This window comes from Microchirus variegatus (assembly GCF_963457635.1).
Source record: "Microchirus variegatus genome assembly, chromosome: 2".
NCBI classification, from domain to species: domain Eukaryota; kingdom Metazoa; phylum Chordata; class Actinopteri; order Pleuronectiformes; family Soleidae; genus Microchirus; species Microchirus variegatus.
In genome coordinates this window covers 19,040,765-19,064,320 of record NC_139803.1, presented here as the reverse complement: position 1 = coordinate 19,064,320, position 23,556 = coordinate 19,040,765, and the positions used below count along the sequence as shown (strand labels likewise).

Genomic DNA, 23,556 nt, shown 5'->3' with positions numbered 1-23,556 from the left:
TAACCCCTATGTAGGATGTGTGTGGAAATGTTCTGTGCTCTATAGGTGATTGAACTGTATGTAAATCCAATGGTGTGCCAGCACTAGTGGTCGCTCATCTGTTTCTGACCAAACGAACACTTGCTAATGTTCCAATGGGAATAAGCAGAGCTATATTTAATCATCCTCCAACTCTGTTGTTCATCTTCACTCTTCCTCCCCTCCTCTCTACATCTACACACTTTCATCTTTACAAGTTTCAGCTTAACACACACAAGCATTGTGACTCACACTCATAGATACAATGCATTCCCTAGCCCCTCACCCTAACTCTATCCACCACAATTAAATGCCTAACTCTAACCATTAACCTAACCTTAACCCAAACCAAATTCTTACCCTAACACTAAAATCAAGTCTTAACCCTCAAAAACCCCTTTAAAATTGTGAGAACCTGACAAAATGTCCTCACTTCTGATGGTCTATAGGTTTGGCCCTCACATATTATGTGCACAATAATACACATCTACAAACATTATTGAATAGCATTCTCAGTGAGGACACTCACAGACATAATGCACTCTCTAGCCCCTTACCCTAACCTTCACCTTAACCATCACAACTTAATGCCTAACCCAAAATTACTTAACTTAACCTAAACCTAATTCTAACCTGAAAACAAAGTCTTACCCTCGAAAAGCCCTGCTAATTTGTGAGGACCAGCAAAAATGTAAAAAAAAAAAGTACACCCACATAAAAACACTCACAGTCTGACAGACAAAGCCGCTGCATCAACATTAACTGGGACTAAGTATGAAGCTGATGTGTTGCAATTTCAAAGAGGCAGCTATGTTGCCTAAATGCCTTTAGCTTATATGTCTCAATGTCTCTGCTCTGCTGCCATGTCACACAGCATTTCACAGCAAAGTCTTGATCTAATGGACTATGTCGCTTCCTCAGTGCTCGTCCCTTCATCACACTGCTGCAGTAAGAGCAGTCACGTGATGACAACAGAAAAAAATGGATGACAAGTCAGGCCAGTGAGTGCAAGCAAGCTAGATGCAACAGAGGGGCATGATAATAACACAAGAGATTAAAGCAAAAAGAGTAGTGTGTGTATGCCTGTGTGTTAATCTAAAAAATGTACATTAGAGTTGCACGATACCCACGGTACACTGTGGTGCCAATTTGGAACGGTTCCTACGATACTAGAAATTCTACATAATATACCGGTGCCAGTTTCCGCTACATAGTGGCCGCGTCTACTCTCCTCCCGGCCTCCCGACTTCTCACTGCATGCTACTCCCTTGTAAACAAACCCACGTTGCAACTACTGCAAGCGAACTACACAGCTGCTGAATGATTGGCTGTTTGCCTGTTACTGGTGACGTCCGGGGATATGATAGGCTGTTTCCGCAAGCTGGGTCCGCCCGTCTGTTATCATGTTTCTGCCGGCAAGAACGAACTGCATGAAGACAGTGCCGCTTCAATAGAACAAACAACAAGCTAAAGTTCTGTCTCACCCAGACGAGCGCACGATTTACAGTCATAGACTTGAGACAACACATTCACCATGGCAGAAGCACCGGGCCTGAGCGGTGAGTCAGTGGCACCGCTAACTTTGCTCAAACTCCAAAAGTTTACAGTTGAAACTATTTAAGCTTTTAACAAGGCACAGACGGTAAAGCAATAGACGATGGCCGTCCACTGTGCATGCGCTGCCACCAAGCATAGGAGCCAAAGGATGGAACACCTCCAGCCTCATAAAACACCTGCAGTGTCTTCACACAGGTTTATGTGTGCTATGTTGCTTATCCTGGCTTAATTTATCTGTTATCCGGTTGTTAAAAAGCAGGTTAGGGGAAAGCAGGATATGTTATGAGATACGTTACCATGGACTGGTCTGGCGCAGGCTAAGTTCCAGGATTTATTAAATCTCTCTAAATCCCTCATCTCAGCCGCAAGTCACCACAAATGGAAACCAATAGTTATTCCACTGCCCACTACACAATGTTTTCACATTCCACTATACCCACTGTCATTATCTAAACATTTGTGACCATTGATTATAATAATTAATTCATTAAAAATGATTAATAATAATTGTATATTTATACACACAATAAAAATACATCGAAGAGTAACATGATGCTAACACATGCTTTATTGAATAAGGATAAATCAAAGCAAGTAAATCAGCTCATTTCAAAACTGAACTCTGTCTCTACAGACAGAAAGCACACATTCAAAGGTCTGTATATAATACCCCCCACATGTCTGCACATTGAAATGAATGCAGGACAAATCTGCATCTGCTTTGTCCAATGTAGTTGTGCTGTCCACATCAAGTAAAAGAAAAAAAGAAAGAAAAAAATCATCATTCTGCAGGATGTTCTTGTATTTAATTTTGACTTACTGCCATGTCCGCTTTGGCCCAGTCATGTTTAATCTACGCACACACACTCGCGCACACACAAACATAAAGTGCATTTTACAATCTAAAGGAAGTAACATTTACACATTTTCACTCACAATTTCAACTCATTATCAGAGGAATTAACATTTATTTCCACACTACTTATGGAGGAAAAGAACGCCGCAGTTGTCATGGGGAATCTGAGAATCTGCGATCGACAGCAAGGTCTATTTGAGGAAGCCGTGTGCGTGCACTTATCCAGGATTTGTTTCACCTGGCTTGATGAATCCGTTTTCTGCTCATCCTGGCTTTGTCTTTGTGCAACCAACTGCAACTTATTTATCCTGGATATCTGAATCCTACTTTTGTACAACAGGCCCCAGGTTAGTATGCCCTGTTTATTTTCTCATTGGCTAATATTAGGCTATAGGCTCCGTGTACAGGCTGAGGAATGAAAAGTTAAAGGATGTCAAAGCATAAAGCACATAGAAAATGCATAAAACATTTGGTTTTCACAGGGAATCGGTTCCTTTTTATTGTGTTTTGTCCTCTACGGTTCATTATGTTGGAGAAGAAGCATTATTGTCAAATAGATTTTTTTTTTTTTTTTTAAAGACAGTGGATTTGTTATCCTAAGTTGATTATTTATATTAGTTAAACATACATTAATGTATAAAGGGAACTGAAAGATTATTTAATTTCAACCATTCAACATTCTAACTTCATTTATTTGATTTTTTTGAATTGCTTCTATGCTTTTGTTCTTGTACCCAGTTATGAACTAAAACCATTCAGTCTAATTCTTACTTCATCAGTATTATTTAGTCTATCATGCACCAAACAACATTATATGTAATTAATAAGTATTTATAACGTACAAATACATTGCAGTTCATAAAAATAATAATAATAAAAAAAAGACAGCGGTATCGTGATACTACCGGAACAGTGATACTTTGTCTGGTATCGTACCCTGGTTACATGTTCAGTGCCTTTTTTTTGCCATAACCATACATAGGCTACAACCATTGTGACATTCAGAGTATGCTTCGGTTTACTTTGACTGTGTCGGGCTTGGACAGGATGTGTGTCAGGTTTGAATCAGGTTCAGCTCAGGTTCAGGTTCAATTCAATTTTTTTTTTTTTATCACTGATGGTACTACTGTACATATATTACATAAATCTCCTTTAATAAAATACAGCCATAAAACCACAGTTAAACAATGTTTCGGTTTTATGTTTATTTCATATTTTCATATTGCTACCTGGAAACGGTTGTAAAGAGCAGGGAGTGGACTTTTCTTTTTCAGCTGAGAAAACATGGCTGATCAAAAAGGCAGCACTGCACGAACTGACCAATGACAGCAGAGTGATGATTTTATTTGGAAGCTGGATTTCATTTTTTAAAGTATAAATAGCTTTTCTGCAAAACTGATCTCCCAGACAGCCTCTCTGGAATTTATTAGAGAAATGTAATCTTTCTGAGGACTGTGTAATTAAAATGTCATCAATCGCTCAATTATTTTAAGTCACAAAAGTAAAATATGCCATTAATAATTTCATTAAGTGTTTTAAATTCATAATTTATATCTATCTACATTTTGAGTATTTTATTCACTTATCCTTACTATAATGATAAATAAATCCAAAAATGTTATACTCCTCAATGTGAGACAGTGAAAAGAGATGGGTGTTCCATACAGTATTTGCTTAGACTGCCACTCAACCTGTGTGGCATTCATTTCCTCCCTTCTCTCTCCTATCTCTGTACACTTATGTTCAAACAACCAGCCAAAATTAAAAACAAACAAGCACAAAAAATGCTCTCTGCACTCACTTCTAAAAAATGTAGCCCAGGCTGTGTCAGATTCCTGATACCTGAGAACCACCATGAGTACAATCTTGGAAACCAAGCAAATACACAACACACCATAAGAAATCTTGCAGTGAAAGATTGAAGGTGATTTATGTACGACTGGCAGCCATCACACCCAAACACATCACCCGCTGACAGTGTCAGCTGACACTGTTTGCACGCATACAAACAGGCACACACTGCAAATCCAATCCAACCCTGGATAACACACAGTAACATCAGGCACTGTCAGTCTGCACATTTGCTCACATTCACTGAACTCACAGCATCCATATGCATGACAAAATGGAAATGTAGAGATTTAGAGGCAGATTTGTCTCACAACCGCATCATGTATGTGTCTGCGTCTGTTGTGTGTGTGTGTGTGTGTGTGTGTGTGTGTGTGTGTGTGTGTGTGTGTGTGTGTGTGTGTGTGTGTGTGTGTTGTGGCACTTACCTGTGGTAGAATGCAGACTCTCTAAGCTCCAATAGTGAGACAGGACCCCCCTCAGAGTGCCGCTTAAACTACCTCCTCCTCCACCTCTACATCCACCCACCCCAAGACTTCCATCCACCATGCTGTCAACTCCTCCGCCTGTGGGGCTTCCTCCGTCAGAGTCCGAGCCTGGCGACAAACCTGAGCTGCCGCTACTGCCACAGCTGCCCGTGGGCAGGGGCACGCCCCCCTCCAAGCCCTGCTGTGTCCGCATCCCAATCTGGATGCACCACGAGAATGGGGGGAAAGGAAGTGGAGACTGAAGAAGTAAGTGGGAATGAAGAGGAAGCAAAGACCCTGAGCAGGTGATTTATTCCTAAGGCAGGGAAAGAATGCAGAGAAGGAGTAAAGGGAGGAGTAATAGGAGTAGGAGGAGGAGGAGGTGGTCTCCAGGCTGATATCTGCTGCACTATTTGCTGAGGTAAGCTTCAGCTGTCAACTTGCTGCTTCCTCCTCCCATGCACAGAAGAAGAGTGCTGGAACAGTACCTCTATCTCTCACTCTCTGTATCTCTCTTTTTCTCTCACACGCACTCATCCCGTTACCTCTTTGTTCTGGATGGTCTCTCATTCAGATCCTGCCTTCTCCCTCCCTGCTTCTGTTTCTCTGGATCTCTACCCATTTGCACGCTGTTTCATTTCCTCACATTTCCTCACACACTGTCAACCTCTCTCTCTCTCTCTCTCTTTCTCTCTCTCTCAACCTCTCTCTTTATGCTGACATCAGTGGGGGTCCTGTAGGGGGATTTCTGCTGCTCAACAATGTCATTTGCCTCACCACCGTATGGAAAGCCAACTAATGTGCAGCATCTATTTAACACAAAGAACACCACACACAAGCACTCTATCATGTGTTTGTTTTCATGTCATCCACAGTGAACAGAGCATTTTTCTGGACAACTTAATCTCCTGAACCACAACACAGAAATCTGGCATTGTTATAGGTTGACAAATGAGCTTTAATGAGCTGTAACTAGTAATTTTAGGCAGTCGAGGTCAGCAAAGGCAACATTTGCTACTGCTCAAAATTACAAATCACTTCTCAGGTCTGAGTATCAAGCACCAACACCTTAATGGAAAACATTAGGAAACACCAAATACAGATGAAGCAGATCACAGTAAAAAGCACTCACACTAATCATCAATTATGAAACTCATGAATATTTTACATGAACAACTTAAACATATGTGAAAGGGTGTACCCCACCTTTCACCGTACGTCAGGCTTGAATTGGCACTAGCACCCCCGAGACCCTCATGTAGAGGATAACGTGGTGGAAGATGATTGAGTGATGAGTGAGTGAAATACAAATACCACGAGGGAGAGCCTGGAATTCCAGGACGTCATGACTTAAAATTATGTTATTTACAATTGTAAATCTATATTTGTTACTTGTTGTTACCAAAATATTAGATTAAGTGCTATCGGTGCCATGTTAAGAATTTAATTTTTACCATTATCACAAGTTTGTTTAAAGTAAAGTAACAAAGCCACGAAAACCCTCTGAAGCTGAAAAACTGAAAATGTCTGCAGATAAACTCCAAAATCTGTAGCAACTTAATGGATGAGACTCAAAGCTGTAGCTGCTGCCAAGGGACAAACACATACTTAAAATAAGGGTCTTTAATACTTCGCTTTGTCATTATATGTTACTGAGTCTAAACACTGTGTCCAATTAATGCCAAACCTCCATTGTCTGTAGAATCTGATGTTATTTGTTTAACTCTGTGGGACTGAGCTCTGAGTTTAAGTGGGAAATTACTGCAGCCTGCAGGTTCAATTAGGAACTGCAGTGGTTCAGTGTGATTAACAGCCTCATGTGTAGTAAAGTAAATTATGGACTTGTTAAAGATGTTTGTCTTGTGTGATAAACAGTAATCCAAGTCGCACAAAACCTGCATATCCATGATGTGAACTGTGTCCTTTACTGTTAGAGCAAAACATAAAACTGTGACTCAGTTTTCATCATAACTGGAACAAATTCAACACAAAGGAAAACCGGTATGTCTGTGTTTCATGCCAGTTACACATAGCAGAGAAGATCTCCATCATTACACAATTAAATATAGCAAAATGCATTATGAAAACACAAATAGTAAAGGGGCAATCTGGGTTAATTGCAGTGTGTTTGTATGAGGTACAAGAAAAAACTGATTTTGAAATATGGCGATCAGGCTTAAAGGGACAATGTGTAGTATTTATGGGTTTATATAACCCAAAATCAACTTTTTTATACATATTATGTGCTCCTGCATTGTCTAGTCGCTGTATAATAGTTTTTGTTTCATTTTCGTAGTGTTTCAAAAAGTCATGTAAAATAACATGGTCGCGGGCCGTGGTTGCATAGCCACTGTTAGCAGCGAGACACCATGTTTCTAATGGAGCCTGTAAGGACAAACGCGAGAGAACAAAACAAGCATCTCTTTACTTGTAGCGGAAGTCCCGCCTCCACTCTCTCCGCTTAGTCTGCTACGGCCGCGGTAGCTCGCCCTCTCCCTCGCCTCACGAACCTCATCTGCTGACACGGAGAAAGACAACGAGGACGACATTTGACCAGCTGAGGATACCATAGCGGTCAGGGAAGGGAGGGGGTGAGCAGAGGAGCAGTTCTTTGTTGTAAATTTCAGCCTCTCCTCTAGATGGCACTATAAACTACTTACTTCACCTTTAAAGGAAGGGCATCTAGATTTGATGATATATTTAGAATATACCAACCCACAAACTATGAAAGTATTAAACTGACATGGGAAAAGGATCTTGGAGCACGTATTGACAGGGAGGTCTGGGATGAAATCACAATCAGGTCCTGGTACACTATAGCCCGAGATGCAGTCACGACTTATATCATTCAGAATATTGAATAGGAATTACTGGACTCCAGCAAAAATGTCTAGGCTGGGGCTTAGGGAGAGTGATAAGTACTGGAGAGGTGAGAAGGAAAGGGGCACACGGATGCAAATGCTTTATGAAAGTGATATGGTGAACATAGCCTCGGGGTGGCTGTTATCCAATGTATCAATACAGCACTGAAGGTAAAGCTTAGAGAGAACATTATGCTGGATATTTTGCAGAGGAGGGTTGGCGTATCCCAACATGCTCATGGGTGAAACTAATCCTTGCAATAGGTAATTTTAAGACACTGGAAGTCAAAAGAGAAGATTAGTTTCAAGGAATGGAGAGCTGAGTTATCCAAGCTAGCTTCTTTTGAACGACTCATTTATATTTATTTGTGAAAGTGGTCCCCTTATATGGAAATGACTGGAAATTGATGATCATGATGTTTAATATTGGTGAGCTCCCCCATGTACCTTTTTAGATGTGTAAGTCCTTGTCGTAACATTGCTTTGTGATGAATTTGAATGAATGTCAAGAATGTGCATCTTATTAATTATCTATGATATTTATGGATATATTTTGTTTGTTCTGTGTTTTTGTTGTAATGTTTTGTTCGTTTTTTTTGTTATTCAAGTTCAGGTTTTGTTTATCTTTCTTAAAATGTTGACTCAGACATGTTTGTATTGTATTACTCTGCATAATGGTTGTGAATCTGTGACGAAAAGTCAACGAAAATAAAAATTACAAAAAAAAAGAAAAAATTGATTTTAGCCACTTAACAAAATCCTCACCAAATATAATACAATTCACCCACTGATGATTTCCACTGCTCTCTCTATCAGTAAGTTCAAAAGTGTTACTTTGTTACAGCTTGAAATCCTTTGCTCACATTTACCGTAGTTTTTTGGTTTAAATCCGAAGTTAACGTGACGTGTTCAGAAAACCCTAGGTGAATGTGGAGAAGAAAGAAGGAGGAATACAGTGTCAAAACTTGTGAAAGAAGTGGCCACTTACAGGTGTAGGAGATGTGTCTCCTCCAGCCCGGGCAGTCAAGTCCAATGGGAGTGCTCTGTGAGAAGCAGTGGGCCTTGAGTGGCATTCCTCTGAAAGCCTTGATGAGTCCTGAGGTGACTCCATTATCAGTCTGTGGCAAAGGAAGCAGTTTCAGTCACTGATATATCACTATATCACTATTTGAGTGTCTGCTGATGATGAACAAGTATGAGAATATTAATAATTTGAGATTAATAAATGAGAGGATATGAAGAGAAAGAAGTACAACAGGAACTGACTTGCATTAAAAAGCGAGCGAAGTGGACATTGATTAGGCCATGCATGAAACAGAAAGTAAGGTGAGAACAGATGGGGGGGGGGGGGGGGGGTTCTGTTTTTGTGGATCCCATTTCATCTTACAACAGTGTGACCACATCTTACTTTGTCCATGTTTTCTGATGTCAGAGTGTTGAGCTGTCCCAGGCTTCCTCTGCTGGCTCGTGCCAATTTGCATTTATACTTCTTTTGTTTTTCAATCCAAAGGTCATCTGAACAGTTTCGCTGATGACCACTTTTATGAGGACCGACATCCACCCAGTGGCCAGTCCTTAGCCCACCAAGAACCAGTGAGGATTTCCCTTCGCCCTCTACGTCCAAATGCTTTCTTGTTCTGGACTGGCTGGCAGGTCGACCATCGTTTTGTGTGACCTTTTGAGTGGATAGTTAACTGGTTAGTTACATTTTCTACTCCTGTTACATCCACAGTTATGCAGTGCACAGCTGTAGCTACGATTGTAACTTTGAATACATAACAGGGTATACAGTCAACAACTCAACTGAAATGTTTATATGACATGAAATGTGAAAGGACAGTGAAACAACTTAAGCATCATGTACTTGACACTTTCATTAAAGTAATAGTTCCAGTTTCTGGAGATGTGTCTGTATCAAGTCAGCACTGACTTTGCTGTGCACCCTGCACATTTTCTAATAACTGGTCACTACCTATGAAGTCAACAAGTTATTTTGTCTTTGGTGTTTGAAATTCCTCTTTCAAATTTACCTCAGTGGCAAAAACTTGAGGCAGCTAAAGACCAGTAGTTTGTGTGCTAAAATTTTCTCTGTGGACTTTGGTGCAGAAGAATGAGCAGTTTACAACCTTCAGTTTTCACTCAATCCTATTTCATACAGAAATTAACTATTTGAAACTAGGTTGTCGTATGTTTTGTTTTTGTTTTTTACCCCTGCATCACACGTGCATGGATTGTGAAGTGTCAAATGTGCCAAAAACAAAAGAGACGAGGGAGGGAAAAAAACACCGTCAGTGATAATATCACGGTTGTGTTTTAAATTAAATTAAATCAATTATTTAGATAATATTATTGATGAAATAAATGATGCTGAGGGCTGTCCCAAGTCTTTATAAAAAAAAAAAAGGCACTACACTAATGTTAACAGCCTTAAAGGGCCCATATTGTGCTAAATCAACTTTTTAATCATTTTAGTACTTATATTTGGGACTCAGGGAGCCATACCAGTCCCCAAAATGTGAAAAAACAAGACTCAGTCATGTTTTAGTGGTTCCACTTAGTGTAAGTATAGGCAAACGTGTGTTTGTCACTCGGTCAGTACAATTCTGGACTGAGCAGAAGACGTGGAGCAGGATCAACTGTCCGTGGGGAGACTACAGTGGAACTAACTGTAAGTATTCTTTAGAAAAACATGCTTAGTTTGTCATTGTTCCCCTAACGCAAGCAATGAAAGTCTTCACCGTGTCAGTGCAGTAGGCTGACTCGTGAAATGTACTTAGGTGTGTTTGTGCTCGGGGAAATTGGCTTTAGGTTCATATGCTTATCAAGTATCATGTTTGTATGCTTCGCTGCTAGCACGAGCAGAGACATGGCCTCCGGCCTAACAAACAGTAATAACTTCTAAAAAGGTATGTTTACTTTGTCATTGTTCGTTTAACGCCAGCTAAGGCTAAATGTGGTTAGCTTCACAAGCCCTTTGTTGTTGATCGTGTATGTAAATTCCTATGCTAGAAAAACACCTTGAACGCACCAGTTACGTGCCGCTGCAGTTAGCGAGTGACATGTGTGGATCAATAATATGAAGAGCACGCGTTTGAAAGCACTGCAGAAAGGTAACAAAGGTAGGAACATATCAGTTAACTGCAAACATTTAGGCTTCAATGTGACGGACGTCGTCTTCCTCCACCAGCCATTTCCCTCCCACGGTTCGCGTTCAACTGTTGTCATGGTAACATGAGCATCCCGGCATCGACACTCCCCTGGAAGCAGTGGATGTGTGTTTACCTGGGTCTCATTCACATGTAAATGACCAGGCACAAAACCAGGCATTCTGAAAAGGGCTGTTTTGGCAGAGTTATTGAACTGCTATTGTGCTTCATCCTTATGATATTTTGACTAAAGCATGACACAGACATGTTCATTAGGGCATCAGGACCTAGTTTAACTTGGGGTAATAGGGTATAATATGGGCTTTTTAAACACTTCCCCAATGGTGAAAAGAAAAATCCAGGAGAAAATGGGCCTCTGAACCATTGAGAATGGGGTATTAGCTGAGCCTTTTGTGAAGTTGATAAAATAGGATTTTCCTTATGTCCCTGCTAGCAGCGAAGTTTACGTTGAGGGTACGGTTCAATGTCTCCGGCTGATTCCAAGTGCCAATATATGGCAAAGTCAGTGCTTAACATTACATTAGCCTATTTTATGGGCACTATACATTCTATTTTGTATCGTGGTATACAAGCCACAATAGTAGTAGTCCTGTAGTTAACCTGTTCTTCTTGTATATTACAAGGAATGCTGGATTGGAGAAATGGCAATGATTAGATGGAGGCAGCGAAGGAGAAAGAGTTGGCACTGCTATTTCACTCCATCCCCTACACAAAGAAAGAGTGACTTGTTCACTGTCCCAACAATGAGGGACACAGACAGACACACACTAGCACACACAATCACCACTCACTTCAGATAAACTGTTTTTTTGTTTCTTTCTTTCTTTCTTTCTTTCTTTGTTTCTAGCAGTTTAGTGTAAGCTAGAGGTGAACATTAAAGGAGACATTGTATACCCTATTTCTCCAAGTTAACCTAGCTCCCTGATGTCCTAATGAACATGTCTGTGATATGCTTTGGTCAGTTTTGAGTTTCTGTCTCGTCAGCATCACTGAGGCTCCAGATGCTAACAGCAGTTAGCATTTGGAAAAGCAACCATTTGACGACTCTAGCCAGTACATTGCCATCATATATAACATGTTTAACTCGACAGTAAATCCTCTGATGCTGGAAGTTTGTGTAGAACTATGCTGCACTGTGCAGCAAAAGAATAGAGCACTTCGCATACTGTAGGAGCCATTTTTAACCTTTTTCGTTTCAATAATGAATTAATTATAATAATGTATGCTCTATGTGCGATTTTGGAGAATCTGTGCCCTCTACAGGAAAAAAAAGGCCAATATATAGGAAAGTGACGTGGTGGAGGTGTGGCTGACTGGGAGCACACAGCTTTTTGACCTTGCTGCTTCCTGCTGGATCGCCCTTTTTGTGCTCTATAGGATTTAACAAATACCCAGTCTGCCTTATACATTTTATTTATCAGTTAAACTCTGTACTAATAATTTTGGTTACAATAAAAGACCATCTATTTTTCAACTACTCCTTTGGATACCTTTTTTGATTTTCTGGCACAAACACAAGCTTTCAACGATTCCCCCAGTCAAACACCATTGACAAAGAAAGAAACTCAGGACAAAATAGTCACTACATTAGTCAAAAAGCTCGCTTCTGGATCTTGAAAAACCTTGTAGATTACTTGAATTGGAGTTCCGAAGCTGCGCAAGGAACAGGCTGCAAAGGAACAAAGGAAAACCGACGCCGCATGCAAAAGACGCCGAAGAAGTGGTAGGCCGCTGCTACTTTAAGTTACTAAATCACAAGAAATTAAGGATTAAGGAACCCAATATTGGATGATTTCGTTAGATATAAATCTCATTTGAATTTTGGACTGTTTTTGAATCAACAGAACATCTGAGAAGCGTTGCTTGTTAATGCGCGCACCTTTTGGGATTTAAAGTGATAATGAAAAGTCTAGTTTTTGAAGACGTGAAATAATATGTTTTGGAAAGGATACTTAGATTTGGTGAATATTTTTTGGACACAATGGATAATCAAGAGGAAACCCCTCCCAATATGGAGAACGTTCACAAAACTGAGAGCGATTTGCGTAATGCACGAAAGATAAAGCTTGGACTGCTTACACGCAAAATGAACTTTATGAAAGACATGATGCTGAAAGAAGAAACACGAGTTAATGAAGTCATGGAACAATTGGATAAATATGAAGAGTTGATGTATGATTTTGAAGCTAGACATAAGGAGTATCAGAACGTATTAAATGAGAAGGATCGCGAATTGGATAGTGACGTGTGGTATAAACCGAAGAGAGAAACTAATAGGATATTCGTTGAGGACGTGGAAGAATGGCTTTATGCACACGGAAAGAAAGAAGAAGAAAGTGAAATAGGCCCAGATGACAGTGTTTCTGCAACTCTCGGCAAGAAAGCAGAAGATGCGAGTTCAAAGATCTCCGTAGCCTCCTCCGCGTTAGGACGTGCGGCAGCAGAAAAGGCTGCGCTAGAAATTCAATTAACGGGTCTTAAAGAAAAACATTGCATAGAGGATGAGGAGGCCGAATTGACTAAAAGACAGGAAACTTTGAGGAAGCAAAAGGAAATGTTAGCCCTCAGAACTGAATTGGATGCTGCTACTGACAAACTTAATATATTAAGTAAAAGTGAAAGCAATGTCTCAGTGGGAGATGGAATGAATGAGCATTTAGATAAAACACTCAAATTACAAAAGACAAAGGAACTCATAGGAAAGGAGAGTGAACCAAAGATAGAAAATGTTCATACAAAAGGAATTCAAGATGCATATGTCAGACTTAAAACTCATGCCCTCCCACCTCAACCAATGCAACTTCATGCCCAAAAAGAGCCCTACTTTCTTCCATCGGTGCGACAGTCCCTCTGGCCAGATCAGTCTCTGTACATGTACCCTGCCCAACCAACGCAGCTGCGCCCCTCTCATTCACAGAGGAATGAGCCCCCACAACCCCGTGTGACCTCTTACCAAACACGGCCTCGCTCAACAGCCGGCAAGTGACACACCTGTGGCTCCTCGTGAACCTCCCATTGGTATCCCACAGGATACTGCTCAGCTCTACAACATTCTACAGAGGCAAAATGACATCACAGTTTCATTGATAAAGCAACAGGACAAATCATTTATGCCACGAAAGGAGATGAAGGTATATAATAATGGTCCAATTGAGTACAGATCTTTTATCACTTCATTTGAGCATATTATTGAGCGCAAAATTGAGCTTGCAAAGGATAAACTGTACTATCTAGAGCAATAAAGTCTGGTCAGTCTAGAGAGCTGGTTAAAACTTGTCTCTTCTTAGATCCAGCCAGAGGCTTTGCAAAGGCCAAAGAATTGCTCCAAGAGCACTTTGGAAATGAGTATCAGATATCCAGTGCATATATTAATAAAGGATTGTCATGGAACCCCATTAGAGCTGAAGATTCCCAAACTCTGAAGTCCTATGCTCTGTATCTCAGAGGTTGTTTGAATGCCATAGATGGCAATGCCAATCTGAAACTATTGGTCAGCAAATTGCCTTACAGATTAAGGGAGAGATGGCGAGTTGAAGTGTGCCAATTTCAAGAAACAACCAAGCGCAGAGTCACATTCAGAGCCTTAGTTGAATTCATTGAAAGGCAAGTCAAAATCTTGATGGATCCTGTCTTTGGGGATATACGAGATCCTTCACCAAGACCAAGGCCCACACAATCAATATCTGTGAAAACCAAATTCACTGACAAAAGCTTCACAACCAACGCAACAATCGTTGATCAGGTCAGTCCTACTTCTCTCAAACAGAGGAATAGTGCTTTAACAGTCCAACAGAAGCCATTCTGTCTGTTTTGCTCAGGAAAACATCTACTGGGAAGATGTTTGTGGTTCAAAAGGAAACGTCACACTGACAAAATCTCATTTTTGAAAGAAAGCGGAATTTGCTTTGCGTGTCTTGTAACAGGCCATATGAGCAAGGAGTGCACCCAGCATCACTAATGCACTATTTGCAAGAACAAAGGAACAGAAACAACTAGAGGAGTGGCCAATGAAGAACCAAGAAAGGTGAACACAGGACAGGTCTCTCTTAAAGAGTGCAGCCATACTGGGGCCGGTGAAGAACAGTGTCTAATGTCCATTGTGCCTGTGAAGGTAAAAGTAAACAAAGGCAACACAGCAATACAGACTTATGCATTTCTTGACCCTGGCAGTTCTGCCCCATTTTGTACAGATAAATGAATGCACCAACTAAATGTACAAGGGAAAAGAACCAACATCTTGTTGCGCACAATAGGCCAGGAGAGAACTGTGTCTACCAATGTCATCACTGGACTTGAAGTAAGTGGACTTCACACCAATGTGTTCATACCGCTGCCAGAGACATACACACAAGCAAAGATTCCTGTGTCAAAGAGTAACATACCCAACCAGAGAACTCTGTCAAAGTGGCCTTACCTTAGAGATGTCCAAATTTCCACCATTGATGCAGGCATTGATTTGCTGATTGGCAAAAATGCACCTAAAGCCATAGAGCCGTGGCAAATTGTGAACAGTGTGGGAGACGGCCCATATGCTATGAGAACATTGCTTGGATGGGTAGTGAATGGCCCGTTAGGAACAGGTTCTAGCAATGTCATTCCCTCTCATACAGTCAACAGAATATCAGTGCATAACCTGCATGAGATGCTGTTTGCCCAGTATAACACTGATTTCAGTGAAAGGTTGTCTGAGGAAGTGAAGGAAATGTCCATTGAGGACAGGCGTTTTCTGAAAATAGCAGATGAATCGGCCACACTTGTGAATGGACATTACAGTCTTAAGTTACCTTTCAGAAAAGATAACGCTGTGCTTCCCAACAACCGTTGCATTGCAGAGCAACGTTTGCAGAGCCTGAAAAAGAAATTCAATAGGAACCCGTCATTCAAAGGAGAATATGTCACATTCATGACTGGCATGATCAGTAATGGAAATGCAGAAAGGGTGCCAGAGGGGCAGCTGACAAGAAAAGATGAGAAGGTGTGGTACCTACCTCACCATGGTGTTTATCACCCAAAGAAAGGGAAATTAAGAGTAGTGAAGAGTAATGAATTTGGACCAATAATGCATGCACAGTTACATCACTTTACTGATGCAAGCGATCAAGACTATGGAACTGTAAGGTGAGGCTGGTCAATGGCAACAACAATGTCCATGTCACTTTCATCATGGGAAAAGGGCGTGTAGCTCCTCTCAAAGGAGTAACAATCCCAAAGCTGGAACTCACTGCTGCAGTCCTAGCTGTGAGGATGGACAAGCTGCTGAGATCAAGCTTACAGCTGCATAGACCATTCCATGTTCTGGACAGACAGCCAGTCTGTACTAAAGTACATATCAAATGAACATTCCAGATTCAAGACATTTGTGGCCAATCGAGTTGCAGCAATAAGAGATGCCACAAAGTTATCTCAGTGGAAGTACATTGATTCCAAGTCTAACCCTGCAGACGATGCAACAAGAGGTCAAAGTGCAGACAAATTCATCCACAACAAGCGATGGCTCCATGGTCCAGACATTCTATGGAAAGAGGTACAGGAACAACAGAAGCAGTTTGCCAACTTCAAAGAAAACAGTCCACTACCCCTGGATGACCCTGAAGTAAAAAGAACACACACAGTGAATGCAACCTGTACAAAGGAAGAAAACGCAACACAAAAGCTGATGACTCATTTTTCTGACTGGACAAAACTCCGGCTTGCAGTTGCATGGTACCTGAAACTCAAGGAAACTTTAAAAACACTGGTGCAAAAAAGAAAACTGAGTGAGAGTAAAGTAGTCACAAGAAGCAAGATAAAATACTTCACACTGAGTGGACAGCAAATAAGTATTGAGGATTTAAAGAAAGCTGAAACTGCCATTGTCCAATTCACTCAAATGCAGCTCTTTCCAGATGAAATAAACATACTCACCTCAAAGACTCCTGGGTTGAAGAAGAAAAGTGCCCTGTACAAACTTGACCCACATGTAAAGGATGACCTGGTAAGAGTAGGAGGCAGGTTGAACAAAACAACCATAGGGGAAGAAAGAAAGTTTCCTGCCATAATTCCAAAGAACTCACATATAGCCACACTTATTTTAAGACATGTGGACAAGACAACTGGACACGGGGGGAGAAATCATATGTTGTCTGAACTCCGTAAAAAATATTGGATAATAAATGCTAATTCAGCTGCCAGAAAAATTCCAGACCAAATGTGTTGTATGCAGAAGATACAGAGCCAGAGTTGGAGAACAAAAGATGTCTGATCTACCACAGGAAAGACTTCAACCTGACTAACACTGGGGTGGACTACTTTGGTCCTTTCCAAATTAAGCGTGGAAGAGCACTGGTAAAGAGGTATGGCGTGCTATTCACTTGCATGACCAGCAGAGCTGTTCATATCGAAGTGGCCAGTTCCTTGGACACAAGCTCATGTATCAACGCTTTAAGACGCTTCATTTGTAGGAGGGGACAAGTGAAGCACTTACAGGCAGTCAATGGAACCAACTTTGTTGGTGCGAAAAAGGAACTGCAGAAGGCCTTCGCTGCAGTAAACCAGGACAAAATACAGAAAACACTCAGAGAAAAAGGTATAAAGTGGACGTTTAGCCCACCAGGCGCATCCCATCATGGAGGCATATGAGAAAGGCTAATAAGATCCACCAGACAAGTCCTCTGTTCTGTTCTTAAACAGCAAACCCTAGATGACGAGGGGCTCCTGACAGTCTTGTGTGAAGTAGAGGCAATTTTAAACAGTCGCCCTATAAGAACAGTCACCACCGACCCTCAAGACCTGCACCCACTCACACCGAATGATCTCCTGCTACTCAAATCCAAACCAACTCTTCCACCTGGTGTATTTGATAAGAACGACCAGTACACCAGACACTGCTGGAGGCAGGTTCAATACTTTGCAAACCTCTTTTGGAGACGTTGGACACTAGAATACCTGCCGCTGCTCCAAGAGCGTCAAAAGTGGAACACCAAAAGAAGGAACTTTCAATGTGGAGATATTGTATCGGTGGTCGATCCAACTTCCCCAAGAGGTTCTTGGATTCTGGGAAGAATAATTGAAGTTTTCCCTGACCAAAAAGGACTAGTGCGCTCAGTGAAACTCAAGACCCAGAACAACATCTTAGAGAGGCAAATCACAAAGTTATGCCTGATGTGCGAAGGAGACGAAGATAACATCTAAAGAATCCAGACGACTATGGTCTAGTATTCTATGTTTTCTATTTCATATTTAATTCAAAAGCAAAATAATGAATTTAAGGCTCCTATTTTGATTTAATCTATAATTGTTTTGTTTACAAATACAATTGGGGCCGGTTGTGTAGGAGCCATTTTTAACCTTTTCGTTTCAATAATGAATTAATTATAATAATGTTTGGAGAATCTGTGCCCTCTACAGGGAAAAAAAAGGCCATTAAATAGGAAGGTGACGTGGTGGAGGTGAGGCTGACTGGGAGCACACAGCTTTTTGACCTTGCTGCTTCCTGCTGGATCGTCCTTTTTGTGCTCTATAGGATTTAACAAATATCCAGTCTGCCTTATACTTTATTTATCAGTTAAACTCTGTACTAATAATTTTGGTTACAATAAAAGACCATCTATTTTTCAACTACTCCTTTGGATACCTTTTTTGATTTTCTGGCACAAACACAAGCGTCAAAGATTCCCCCAGTCAAACACCATTGTGACAAAGAGAGAAACTCATGACAAAATAGTGACTACACATACTTCAGCTCTTCCGGATGCTATTTCCCTCGCCTGCACTCGTGTTTTATGGACAAAGCGGAGCTCCGCGAGACAACAATTCCAGGAATGTTTCTCTCCTCCTTATCTCCTGTACTAAGACAGTGGCGGACCACAAAAACACGAGTGAGACATCTTTTTTCACACTTTGCCTACTCATAGGACCACCAGAGTCCCAAATATAAGTATTAAAGTATTAAAATGATTAAAAAGTTGTTTTTGCATAATATGTCCCCTTATATTCCGAGGGAGGTGTAACCTTGTTGAGCTACATATTTACTCTGACATTGCCTTTTAGATTAAGAATTAATACTTTTAACACAGAGCTGATTTCTTCTTACCTCTGAATCACTGAAGCCAATGGCATACAGGTTGATGTATGACTGGCTTTCTGTTCTGTGCTCAGCAGTATCCAGAAGGCTGAGGCTGACACCTAGTGGGCTTGTGGAAGGTTTTAGGGTCTTGGGTCTCTCAGGGGGGTTGGTCAGGCCTTCCACACTGACTGACTGACGGCACACAGAACTGGCCCTTGATGAGTAAGGGAAGTGAAACAATTCACGTTGAGCTGCTGACCTAGGGCTGTTCGGTTTAGGGATCATTGGCCGTAGGGGGCTTTCAGGCATGCCCTCACAGGCCACTGAGTGAAACCTACTCCAGGAAGGTGAATGCTGATGAGTAAAGGAAGCAGATGAACTGGGGCTCAATGATGAACCCAGGCTGATGTGGTTGGTTTGTAAGACTGGAGAGTCATCAAAAAATATAGCTCGGCCAGGTGCAGCATTTGATGAACACTTTCTTCTCTGACCTTCAGATTTGCAGCCAAGTGGGTATTCATTTCCACTTCCTTCAAATCCACGTTTGGAGATGGGATCAGTGTGGGGTAGGTTTCTAATGGAGGACAGTGACCCTGAATTGCTGGACCGGTCCAGGAGTGGGGAAGACACAAAGTTCCCACAGGCTTGTCCTGAAGGGATGCTGTTACATTCTCCATCAGACACTGTCTGAGTATTTTTAAGCAGCTCTGCCTCCTTGGCCTTTTTTAACTTCCTCCAGGATTGTTTGACTTTACTGGATTCCATATCAATGTCCACAGACGCCTGCTCCTCATTCTTCTTATCAATGGAGAAGGACTCAAAAAGACTTGAAAGCGTCTTGTGTGCTTGTGCAAAGCGCATGCGGATGTTTAAACTGTCATTACTCTTGCTCCTCTTGTAGGACTGTCTATTAGGTGAATCAACTTGCTCAAAAAGGGCAATATCTGGGCTTGTTCCACCATTACCAACGTGGCCACTACTTTGACTGACTACATGATGGACATGGTAGGTGTTTGGAGTTGCGTGTAAAAACCCACAGTGTTCTTTTTCTGTGTTGCTTCCCACTGGGGAAATTTCCTGTTGGAATGTCTGGTCTTTCTCAAAAACCTCATCATCTAAGTTGTCTATCCCTGGCCCTTGCTCGGGCATAGGGCACTCTCCTCCATCCAATGACTCCTGTGTTACCTCCTCACTTTTGCTGCCCTTTGCACCCTTAGCCATCCTAAAAGAAGGCATTTTTGCAAAGACAGAAAACTTAGAGCCTCTATTTCCTGTTTGGCTACATTTTGTTTTCCTCTTGATCATTCCATCAAGATCTGCATTTGTGTCTGAAATAGAAAAGTGGGCATCCTCATACTCACTGCAGTTGCCACTGACAGAAGACACACCATCATATGCAACAGTCATAGGTCTACAATGCTTTTCACTATTGCTGCATAGGACAGGTGTGGCTGTGTTCACTTCAGCCTCTAACTCAGCAGGGTTTGCAAATGTGTTATTTTGCTCAGCTTGGTGCTGTGGATCTGTTGGACTGGAGATGCAGCAGGCCTCAGCAGGCCTCATTATTTCCTGGTCTTTTTTTGTTTTGATTTTTAAATTGCCACAGTTTTCCACTGGATGCTCTGATTCCCAAATTGGCTCTAAACTTCTAATAGTAAGCAAGTTAAAGTTGTTATTGGGGTGTGAATATGTTGCTACCTTCACCTCCTGCTGTGGAGTTGGCAGACTCACCTGTGGGTGCTCTCTGCACTTTTCAGCCAGTGTATTTTGCTCCCATGATTCAGATAAGCTGTCTATTGTTGTAGTAGGTAAGCTGTAATCCCCTAAATGCTTGTCTTCTTTAAATTCACTGTACACGTCTAAATGTATGGGCCTAAGGGCTTCATCTGCATTAGCACACTTGAGCCAAAGTCTACTTAAAACCTTGTTATCTTCTGTTCTTTCGTATGTTGTTAGTTGTTCTATCTCATCAGCAGGAACATGTCTTGAATAGAAATGGTTGCAAAGGTCTTTACCTTGACAATATTTTAAATCCTCACTGCTCCAGTTGGATCTGTGGACCAGTGCAGAATTGTGCTGAGGCTTGTCTACATTTGCCACATGGTCCTGGGTCAAACCTTTTGATGGCTCAATGAGAGGGCAAATTGTTTGTTCATTACCTTCGTAGCTGTTCTGGGCTACACCTGAGACACAGCCAACACCCTCCTCTCTTTGAACCCTTTTAATACTCGCCTTGGTGTTATTGTTTGAGTCTGAGAGAAGAGAAGTTCTCAAGCTACACAGAGGTTCAGGGAGATCCAGCTGAAATTGCTTACTATGCCTTGAAACTACACTGACAGAGGTTTGTTTGGAAATCGTCTCTGGACTTCGACTTGGTCCTTCTCCATTACCAACCTGTATGGACTCACTAGCGGCTGGATGTGTTGATATTTCTATTATGTTAGGGTTAGTGTTAGGCAGATGCTGAGACAAAAATAAGGTATTGTGATCAATGACACTTGCTTCTGGAATTACTCTCTGCTCCCTGTGTTCAGAAATCCTACTTGTGCCGAATTGTGGAAGATTGACTTTACTCAGTGTTTCCACAGTGTCTTTCTGGTCAAAAACAACATGACTGTCCTCCTGCTTCCATTCCTCAGTTTGCCATAGAAGAGAGCAGGATGATCCTAACCTCCCACTTCCTCCTGTAAACTTATCTGATAACAGAGGGGAGGTCTCCTCTGCTCCTTGGTTGCCAGATAGAAAAAGCTGATTATTGAAGAATGTGTGAGGATGCAAGTATTCCCCAGACTCCTTACCAGTGTCAGAGTGAATCTGAGTTGAGTCAGGCCCTGGTTCTATAGAGTCTGAATGTGCCTTTGTCAGACATTTGTCTTTTGAAAGACACTGGCTATGAAATGTTTTTTTTATTGTAGCGCCCCTCTGATCTAAGTTATGATTTACATCCTGAATTTCACCTGGACCTTGCCATTGTTTTAACGTTAGTGGTTGTCTTTTATCTAGATCCCTCCAAGTAGATTCTTTTGAAACCTTTGTAACAGTCTGCTCAGTATTACAGATGCCCAATGAGTGAGAGGCTGAGGTTTCTTGGGAAAAAGTGACAGAGGAACAGATTTTATTCACTGTCCCTTGTGAAATTGTCCCCTCTGTAACAGTGCCAGCAGACCCACACTGCTCTGCCTGGAAGCTGACACCTGACACCCTCACCTTGTCCTTGGGTGTTGCATTGCAACAAACCTGAGGGTGGCTCTCTGATGTGCCTCTGTTGGGGCTTTCCTCACAATGAGATTGTGAACAGCTAATGTCTACCTTGTGTGCAGCTACATTGGTTTGTGTTTTGAATGTCTCTGCAAGTTCTGCGTTTGAGTTATTTGATTCACTATATGGCTCTGTACCATGTGCCAACCCTGACTCAGAGTCTTTGTATTTATTCTCAGAATTAGAATGTGCTGGTGTACAAATACAGCTAGATTTTTGTGCATTTATTACACCTGTGAAATGTCCGTATGTTATGCATGTATTGTTTTTACAATTAATCTCTATTTTCTGATGAGTTTGGTAACAACATGCCCCCACACTCTCACACAAGCTTTTTTTGTCTTTGCTCTGTACACTAACAGGTAGACTGCCCGTGTCATCATTGATTATACTATGTTTTTCTAAAGTTTCTCTCTGTCTGTGATGTCTATCAATAAAGTCACTGATGGGTCTTGTTAAACCTGTGTTTTTCTCAACCGTATGAGTGCCAAACAGTTTGATATTATATTCTTCTACATCCTGTACATTACAACTTTCTAATAGCTCTTGTTGTTGTGTCTCCACAACCTTGTCCTTGGTTGTATCTGTGTATGTCAGGCATGTTTTAGCCTCTGCAGAATCATTCAGTCTGTTGGGATTGTCCTCTTCAATTTTTGCCAGCAACTTGACTTCCTGTTTGTCTGGTGGAGTATTTCCCTTTATGTTGTGTTGGCCCAGTACATGTGAACTGTATGGCTCTGCGTAACTGTTGAGTTGAGTTTCTGTGCAAGCAGTCTGCAAACTGGATTGTTGTTGCAAGTCAAGTTTTATTTTCTCTTGATGTGAATGGGATGAGCAAAGATCTCTGGTGCTGGGCGCGAGGGAAATTTTAGAGTCGAAATAGTTCTCTGGGCTTTTTCTTCTGCTACAACCAGTTTGTCCAAGATACGCTTTATTTCCATGACTGTTTTTTGCTGTCACCAACTCCCTCCTGCGGGCTTTATTCTGTCCACTGTGGAAGCTGCTGCCCGTTGCTCTGTGACCATCGTATGCGTCCTCCAGCTCGAACAGGGCAACCAGACACTCTTCCCCATCTGGAGTTAAATCTGAAAGGGTGTCGCTGTGCCATGAGTGAGAATCAAAATACTCATCAGATGTGTCACCGCCTCCTAGGGTTCTTTCGTACCTCTCCAAGGAATCAGCAGCAACATCCCCCTCTGCTGAGCCTAATTCCTCCAAGGGGTGGGAGTATTCTTCAAGAGCTTCCTGGGGCTGTTGAGACAGAAAAAAAGAATAGGGTGAGATAATGATCATCACTGTAATAACAGTCAGTTCAGTAAAATTTTAATAGGAACCTTGAAGCTGATCCTCATGCAGCCACTGCCAGGCTACAAATCCTTTGAAAAACACCAATGTATAGTGGGAATGTACTGATTTTAACCATGAGAAATAGTCAACCAAATAAACGTAAAAAATCCTTAAGACTGTATCTCATGATCCA

At 41.5% G+C, this 23,556-nt stretch overlaps 1 protein-coding gene across 1 annotated transcript in view; it reads right to left on the bottom strand.

The window, feature by feature from the left end:
• Positions 1–4,960, bottom strand: part of arhgef4 (Rho guanine nucleotide exchange factor (GEF) 4) — a gene marked incomplete at its 5' end in the record, with an annotated part of 137,896 nt that extends 132,936 nt beyond the window's left edge. The window contains one exon of the mRNA XM_083910866.1: positions 4,708–4,960. Within this exon, the coding sequence (XP_083766992.1) occupies positions 4,708–4,960 (253 nt within the window). The remainder of the gene's footprint in view (positions 1–4,707) is intronic.
• Between the last annotated feature and the right edge of the window lie 18,596 nt (positions 4,961–23,556).